The sequence below is a fragment of the Elephantulus edwardii genome, unplaced genomic scaffold, assembly GCF_000299155.1.
Source record: "Elephantulus edwardii isolate Elephantulus edwardi_28Jun2011 unplaced genomic scaffold, EleEdw1.0 scaffold00040, whole genome shotgun sequence".
Lineage (NCBI taxonomy): Eukaryota > Metazoa > Chordata > Mammalia > Macroscelidea > Macroscelididae > Elephantulus > Elephantulus edwardii.
Genome location: NW_006399790.1, coordinates 14,983,189 through 14,992,370, shown reverse-complemented (window position 1 = coordinate 14,992,370; position 9,182 = coordinate 14,983,189). Strand labels below are relative to the sequence as shown.

At 40.4% G+C, this 9,182-nt stretch overlaps 1 protein-coding gene across 3 annotated transcripts in view; it reads right to left on the bottom strand.

Moving 5' to 3' along the window:
• Positions 1 to 3,953, bottom strand: part of TENM1 (teneurin transmembrane protein 1) — a 795,992-nt gene extending 792,039 nt beyond the window's left edge. For 2 of the 3 annotated variants that reach the window (XM_006885054.1, XM_006885055.1), the window contains exon 1: positions 3,673 to 3,953. In XM_006885054.1, coding sequence (XP_006885116.1) covers positions 3,673 to 3,889 — 217 coding nt within the window. In that variant the 5' untranslated portion in view covers positions 3,890 to 3,953. The remainder of the gene's footprint in view (positions 1 to 3,672) is intronic. The other variant, XM_006885056.1, reaches the window with a different exon arrangement.
• Between the last annotated feature and the right edge of the window lie 5,229 nt (positions 3,954 to 9,182).

Sequence of the window (9,182 nt, the reverse complement as noted above, 5' to 3'; positions counted from 1 at the left end):
CAGGATAGGACAGAGTTGAAAGCTATTGTACATAGGGTTGTTGTGACACAGGCAACTTGATGGCATATAAAAACAATATGCAATCTTTATGCTGAGGAAATTATTCATCAAGCTGCAGTCTATGAAAAAGAATGCGGCATTAGAATTGGAGGAATACTCATCAAAAACCTTCATCAAGCAGATGGCATACCTTGCTTGCTGAAAGTAAAGAGTACTTAAACACATGCTGCAGAAGATCAAAGAACATAGCCTTCGATGTGGAGTGCATCTCAATATCAAGAAAACAAAAAATTCTCACCACTGGCTTGATAGGCATCATCATGATAGATGGAGAAAAGATTGAAACTGTCAATGATGTCATGTTACTTGAAACCACAATCAGCATCCTTGGTACCAGCAATTAGGAGATCAGGAGACACATTGCACTGGAAATGTCTGCACTCAGAGATCTCACCAAATTACTGAGGAGCAATGATATCAGTTTGAGAACTAAGGTGTGCCTGATTCAGGCCATGATTTTTCAAACCACTTGCTACGCATCTGAGAGTTGGACAATGACTAAGGATGACAGAAGACAAATTGATGTCTTTGAACTGTGTTGTTTGAAGAGGAGTACTGAATATCCCCTGGACTGCCAAAAGAACAAACTTACACATGTTGGAGTAGGTGCAGCCAGAGTGCTTCTTGGAGGAAAAAAACAACACAGGTTTTTCTCACACACTTTAGGTATGTTGCCAGGAGAAGCTATTCTTTGGAGAGGCCATCATGTTTGGAAGGGTTAAGGGTCAGCAAAAGGGAGGAAGAATTTCAGCCAGAAGGAATGACACAGTGACTAGAGCAATGTGTTCAAGTATGTCAGAGATTGTGACGATGGCACAGGATAGGACAGGGTTCAGACCTGTTGTTCAGAGGGTTTCTATGAGTTGTACTGGGCTTGATGGCATCTAGCAACAAGATAGGGCATATACTGCATGCATAACAGAAAAATAGAAGGCAATAAATAAAGACAATTATAATCCCCCTTATCATTGAGTGCACAATCTAGGAGAGTATGTTGTTGTTGTTATGTGCTGTCGAGTCACCTGCGACTCATAGCGACCCTATGCACAACAGCCCTAAACTCCGCTCTGTCCTGTGCCAATCGCACTGTCTCTGACACTCCCATCCCGATTATCCCAGTCACTGAATCAATCCACCTCATAGAGGGCCTTCCTCTCCTGCGCTGTCCCTCTACCCTCCCAAGCATGATATCCCTCTCCAAGGACCGGTCTCTCCTCACAACATGTCCAAATTATGTCTAACATACTAGGAGAGTATACACAACCATAACAGAAAGCAGAAATGGATACAAGTAAATTATGATGGTGTCCATGAAGGAAGAGGTTGCCTGTGCGATGGGGGAATGATGGTGGGGAGCGCTGATAGGTAGCAAAAGCTTGGTGGGGGCAGGCGCTTTTAGGCTAGGCCTTCAGAATGGCTATATTATAGATAAAATGAAATAAATAGCAGGAAAGAGTATTCCAAGGAAGTGTTAACACTTACTGATGTGTTGTTATGCGCCATCTAGTCACTTGTGACTCATAGCGACCCTATGTACAAGAGCCCTAAATCCTGTTCTGTCCTGTGCCAACCTCATTGTCTCCAACACACCTACTCCCATTACCCTAGTCATGGAATCGATCCATCTCATCGAGGATCTTCCTCTCCTGCACTCTCCCTTCACCCACCCAAGCATGACATCCCTTTCCAAGGACTGGTCCTTCCTGGCAACATGTCCAAAGCACGTTAGATGGAGCATCAGAATCCTTGCCTCCAAGGACCAGCTACAAGAGGATTAAAGAAGAATAAAATGAAACTTAGGGATATTAGGAAACAAAAAGCAGTCTAGGCAAGATATAATGAGAGTAGTGATTATGAGAATGGAGAAGTAAAGGTGGATCTGAGAGATTTAGAGTTTAAATCTGCTGGATGGGGAAACTGATTAGATACAGAAAACATGTACCAATGACTGAGAGGTGCGATCACCACTAATATGTCAATGATGTGAGTGTGAGGAGGAGGAGGAGGATTGTTGATAGCAAGATGATTGCTTCCATTTTAGATCTATTGATGAAGAATGGAAACAGCCCGAATGTCAATCACAAATGAATATATTGAGAAATTAGGGTACAATCACACAATTAAATACTACATAGCTCACAGGAGCATTGGTTTTGTAAATTATTACCTAACTTGGGAGGGACTGGAGAGCATTATGCTGAGTGAACTAACTCAGTCCCACAAGGACAAATATTGTATAAAACTATTATTGTCGAATGAGTGTAAGGATCCAAAAGGCGTGAGAGAGGGTGCAAGCAGAGGCATGAGGATGCGCAGGGGCTGGGGAGTATTAACCATGGGTTGTACAATTTGTTAGGTGGGGGGGGATGAGGGAAATGAAAAGAATTTGTTCTTGAAAACAATGTATTTGATTTTGTAAATAAACTAGTAGAAAATGGAAAAAAAATAATTCAAATGAATAGATGAACAGACCAAAACCCAAATTTCTTGTTGACATCTGGGATTGTCCAGTAGGTCAATGAAAATTTAACACTAGAAGTAAGCGTTCTTTTGTGAAAAAACATGTAGTCAAACTTTGTAAATAAATCAGAATAAAACGGAAGAAATTTAAAAAAAAAGAGAAAGCTGGTTTAAAAAAAAAGCGGAAGAGAAATGGTTAGAAATAACCCACGTAGATGTGATCATTGAAGTCATCTGGGGGATGGAACAGTGACCCTAAAACTTGAATGTGCGTCAGAAATTTCTGGAGAGTTTGCCAAACCACCAATTAATGAACTTCACTCCCAAAGGTTTCAGACTCAACAGGACTGGGGCAGCTCCTAAACTAGGTTGATGCTACTAGTCCAAAGAACAGATCTCACTCTGAAAATCCCTGATCTAGAGATCTGAGTGTGTCTGTCTGTCTCTCTCTCTCTCTCTCTCCCTCTCCATTATTCCATTATTCATTAATATAGCCCGTGCCAATGTATTTCTTTCCTATGTAGTTAAAACATTGTCTATTATTTCTTAGCTATCCTTTTTAAAGAAGTAATATTTCTGTCAGTTTTGTTTTGATTAGAAATTGCCTCATCAATCCAGGTTGTCCAAAGGATATGTTGCGCACTATGGGTACAAGTGGTGTGGTTGCAGGCAATTCTTGCTTTCCTTAAGAATGCACTGTGACAGTTTTTGCAGTCTGTTGATAGACTTTTGGGACCTTTGTTTGGTGCCACCACTAACCTTCCTAAAGCTCTTCCAGCAGTCAAATATTTATTTGAGACTTTAGTCCCATACAAGCAATGGCTTGAAAAAGCACTTAGCTGTTTACTTTTCATCTTACTATAAATTATTTATCCTTCAGTCTGTAAATGGCTATTTGTAGGATTAGACAAATTTTTAATGCTTTGATAAGAGGATTGTTGCATCCAAATTCATGTATAATCCATAAAAAGCACATGTAACCTACAACCTCAGCTGTGGTGGCATATGCAACAGACTCACTAAGCATATGTAAGCAGTGCAAATTATTAACCAGTTAACATCAGCACATTTGTTTTTGAGACGTAAATTTATGCATGCAAGCAGCCCCTAATGAAAAATAGTCTTCAATACAAAAACCCATTAACATTGTACCTTGAGTCGATTTCTCTACTTCTTTCCTGTTTCTGCTCTGGCTATTGTAATTCATCCTCAGTTCTTGGTTGTACTCATGGAGAGTTTCCCGGGAGTTGTAAGACTGTCTCGGTTTTCTCCCATCTTCACTCTCGTCGGAAGAGCTGGTGTAAGCTAGATCCATTTCATGCTTGACTTTTGACAGAGGCTGGTAGGGTTTGCAGTCTGTTTGCTCCATCTCTGATTTAGCAAACTAACGTTCATGAAAACAAGAGAGGAGGAGGAGTTCCAAAACACAAGCAGGCCTGGAAGAAAGGGGAAGGATGTAAAAAAAAAGGTTCGGAACTTTGGCCTTTCACACATGTACACACACACACACACAAACACACACACACCCTGCAACTGGCAGATTCAAAATTGTCCCTGATAATACTATCAAAGGAGTGAAGCAAAAGACAAATTAGATGACATGAAGTTAGCCTAAGGCAAAAATAACACCCTGTGTTACATACACATTGTGAAATTTAGGATTAATCTGGAGGTGGCCGCATCAGAAAGTACTTAAGGTAAAAGAATAAAAGATCTCTCTCTCCCCCCCCCACCTCCCTCTCTTCCCCTCTCTCCCTCTCCTGCCAAGAGAGAACTGACTCATAGCTGACCCTTCATTGGGTGTCCAAGGCTGTAAATCACACAGAAGGAGACTGTCACTCTTTCTGCCAAAGAGCAGCTGGTGGATTTGAACTGCCAGAGAGATGCATGGCCTTTGGGTTGGCAGCATAATTCCCTGAGAAATAGGCCAACAGAGCATCATAAAAGAGAGGTAATGCAAAAAACAGTAGCAGTAATATTAAAAAATATTTATATTGGAATGGAAATAAAGGAACACACTGCTCTACAATGCGTGTATATGAGAGAGAGAGAATCAATGGACAGTTTAAGAAACATTCTCAGATTCTAAAGTGGCCCGGCATATCTCACATTTGAAATGAAACTGCTTATGTAGAACTATATTCTGGGAAAAAGAAAAAAAATAAAACAACACACTCTTACACCTGGTTTAATATTACATTTAAGAAAGGGGCTCTGAGGAAGGAAAGGAGTCTGAGTGAGAAAGGCAGCTACCAGAGCTCATGAAATAAAGTGTCCTGGAGGGGGAATGAGCTCTTTGTGTTCATATTGTGGCTTTCGAGCCTCAGGCCTGCAGAGCATTTTTAATGAGTTAGGTGGTGGTAAATTTTTGTTCTTCCTAATACTGAGAGGATGTAAACACCACTTCTGGTGAGTATATTGGTATAGGAACAGCAAGATCTATATTGGGTTTAGAAATAGTAATTTTAAACTTCATGATAAATTATTGAAAAAAAAATGAAGCCTTCCCAACAGAATGCTGAGCAACGAGTCACCGAAGCTCTTAGGGGCAGTGGAGGCATTATCTGCCCTACTTAGCACAGAGAGGTTTGAGAAGATCAAATGTGATCTGGGATGTCAAAGTCCTCTGAAAAGTTAAAAGGCCTGTAAAAATGTTCCAATTTTCCTTCTTGCCATCATTTGGTCACATTTTCCATCTGCTGCTGCACTTTTGCAACTTGACTCTTTTATGCGACATTTAAAAGAAAACTTACTTTGAAACCACATCATTTAATGCTTTAATTTGCAAGGACATTGACTCCTTAATTTTTGTCCGCCTCTTCCAGGAAGAGATTTCCAACACAAGGTGTAGACATCTAGACTTTGACGCCTACACCAGCTGTAGTATCTCACTTTTGGAATGCCTATTGTATTTATGGCAAGCACATAAAAGATGGAAGTCATTCAATACATGTTTATGGATTTACTGATCTGCATTGAATGTCACATACTGCATAATGTAAAAAGAATTGCATGTGTGAAAATCTTTTTTCCCCAGCTCACTGTTAAGGTTCTTGAAGGCAAGATGGGAACTTTATGCTTACTTCTGTCATCCGTTTCACTTAGCAATACTCTAGGCTAATTCTTGAATATACAAATCCTTTACATGTCCTCAGGAGATACTTAGCTTGGTTTGATTTAATACTAGATATGAGTCAGCTCTGAGATAAAAGCAGATAAAGTATTATAGATGAATATGTACTGATGATTCAACAACAATCTCATCTCATGGCTTCAAATATTTCCTACGTATTCATAACTTTCTAATTTGTAAGCTCAAGCCGGAATTTCTCCCGAGCCACAGATTTATCTATCCAACTGCATACCCAGTGCTTCTACTTGGATTGCTACAAGGCATCTCAAACTCATTACTTCCAAAACTGAGCTCCTGATTCTCATCCCTTCTCAAGTACCCTCGCCTCATCATTTTCTCTCTCTCCACAAATGGTAATTCCATTCTTCAGTTTGCTCAGGATGAATAACATGATTACTGTCTTTTGCATCCCACACACAATCTATCAGGGACACCTGTTGCTGTTTACCTAGAAATACACACAGACCTCATTCATCTCTCTCCATTTCTCCGCTATCACAGTGGGCCATCAAGTCATTTTCCTCTCTTGGCTCAATTACTGTGGTTGTGGTGTGCCATCGGGATGGAACCAACCCATAGCTGACCTTCCAGCAAGTTTTCAGAGGTGGGAAACTGAACAGGAGGAGACTGCCCGTCTTTCTGCGGGGCAACTAATGGATTCAAACTGTGTGCTTTGGGTTTTCAGTACAGCATCTTACCATTAGGTTACCAGAGTTTTGGGGTTTTGTTACCACCTCCTAATTGGTCTGTTTACAACATTGCCCTCTGAAAGCACATTCCCCATGTGTCAGTCAAAATAAGACTTCAAAAATTGAAGTAATACTATGTCACTTCTTCGCTCAGAAGCCGCTGTTGTTGTTAAGTGCCACTGAGTTGTAGATGACTCATAGCGACCCTATGAACGAAAGACCTGGACACCTGAATAACTTTTGTCCTTTCTCCAGGTTCATAGGGCTTCTGGAGGCAAGCTATTATGGAAGTGGATGCCACTCTTGATTCCAAGCTTGTTTTAATTGGGGAGCTCCACCAAACACTGTCCACCATGGGTAACCACTCTCACATTTGACACATCAGTGTCACAGTGTTCAGCTTCACAGCAACTACGAGTTACCTATCTGTACAGCAAGTGGATAGACCAGGTTTATATGACCCAGAAAAAATGTTTCACCACAAACAATTAAAGGCAGAATAAAAGCCAAACTACTTACTGTGCCTGTTAAGGCCTCAGATGGTATTCATGCTCATCCCTACTCTGAATTCTCTACATCTATCTTCCGGGAGTTGTCCTACAAACCCAAAGGAGGTTTTTCTACAGTGGTTCAAATCCACCATCAGTTTGGAGAGAGCAAGATAGGAAATCCTCCATGCAAACAGCCTCCCAAAACACTCCTGGAGGGTCAACTATGAAATGCTTTCAACTCTATGGCCATGACTTGAGTGAGAATGCTGCTCTAGTCGCGCTAGCTTTCTGACTGTTCAGAGCACACTAGGTTTTTCCTTACTTCAGAGCTTTTTCTTCTCCTTTCAGAACCTATACAAAATATGGCCTTTTCACACAGACCAATGGAACAGAATTGAGAACCCAGAAATGGACCCATCTACCTATGGTCAACTGATATTCGACAAGGAAGTAAAATATATCAAGTGGGGAAATGACAATCTCTTCAACTAATGGTGTTTGTAAAACTGGACTGCTACCTGCAGAAAGCTGAAACAGGATCCACATCTCACACCAAACACACAAATCAACTCAAGGTGGATTACAGACCTGGGAATAAAGCCTAAAACCATAAAGATGATCAGAGACAAAATAGGATCAAGCTTGGATGGCCTAGTTTATGGTATAAAGAGACTGCCCAAAACAGCCAAAAATGTGCAATCTGGAGAGGATAAAATTGATTAATGGGACCTTCTAAAGACTAAATCTCTGTGTTCATCAACAACTTTTTCCAATAGGATGAAAAGAAAATCTACTGACTAAAAAAAAAATATTTTGCAATACCATCTCAGACAAGGGTCTCATAATAAAAGTTTACAGAATACTCATAGGATTCCAAAAGAAAGAGACCTATAACCCAATTACAAAACTGGCAAAAGACATGGAAAGGCTTTTCACAGAGAAAGACATTCAGATGGCCAAAAGACACATGAAGAAACACTCAAAATCACTGGCAATAAGAGAGATGCAAATAAAAACCAGAGTTGTAGTGGCAAAGTTTAACAGGACAGCAAGTAATAAACGTTGGAGAGGCTGTGGTAAGATAGAAACTGTTATTTTTTGTTGGTCTGGAAGGCAGTTTGGCGTTTTCTCAGAAAGCTGAACACAGAAATTCTATATGACCCAACTATTGCACCTACTAGGAATATATCCCAAGGAAATGAGACACAAAGAGAGATCTGTACACCAATGTTTATAGTGGTGTTACTCACCATAACAAGAACATGGTAACAACCCAAATGTCCAACCACAACTGAATGGCCTGAGAAATTGTGGTTCATTCACACAAGGGAATACTAAGTAGCACTTAGGAGCAATGATTTAAAAAAAAATACTACATAACTTGGGAGAGACTGGAGAGCATTGTGCTGAGTGAACTAACCCAGTCCCATAAGGATGAGTACTGCATAAGATCGTTATTGTAAAAACAGAAGAATAACAAGTAAAATATGTATGGGGACCCAAGGGGGAAGAGGTGGGAGCAGAGGGGTGAGGATGGGTGTGGGTGAAACCACAGGGTTACCCTGTTTGATGGGTGAAGGGAGAAGGTGAAGGAAATGGGGAAGATCTTGTGGGGACCTGAAATGACAGGGTAATCATGGGCAAGGTCCAATGGTGATTAATTTTATAAAGCACAATTCACAAGAATGACTGTATGAAACAAAATATGAATAAGGGATAGTGTGAAATACAATGTATACAAACTTTGTAAACAGCCAATATAGAAAAACAAAACTGGTCTCTTGTCTTTTATGCCACATATCAACACATTAAGGGTGTTTAGGGCACAGTGATTAAACACTCTGTTGCCAGTGAAAAAGGTCAGCAGTTTAAACTGACCAGCTATCCCATGGGAGAAAGACAGAGCAGCCAGATTCCATAAAGTTGAGAGCATTATAAACCCTATGGGGCAGTTCCACTCTGTCCTACAGGGTCACTGTGAGTCAGAACCAACTCTCTGTAAACAGGTTCATCCTCAGTGAGCCCTATACAGTTCACTTGTTTATTGTCTGTCACCAAGCACTCCCACTAAAATCTAAGCTCCAGGAATAGAGAAACTTTGCTGTCTTTTATTCATTGTTAGAGTTCCAGAATGGTCACAATGTCTGGCCCCTATTAAGTCCTTCACCAGTTGTTGAACAGTCACAAAACAGACTAAAGAAACTGGAAACCAAAGAGCTATACATAATCTCTATCATCAAGGAACTACTTAGTCTAAAACAAAGGAGAATTAAACAACTTATCAAAAAAGTGACAGCGTTGTCCTAGCGATTTCCTCTTCTTCCACACTCCTTTTCCTCTTTCTCTTTT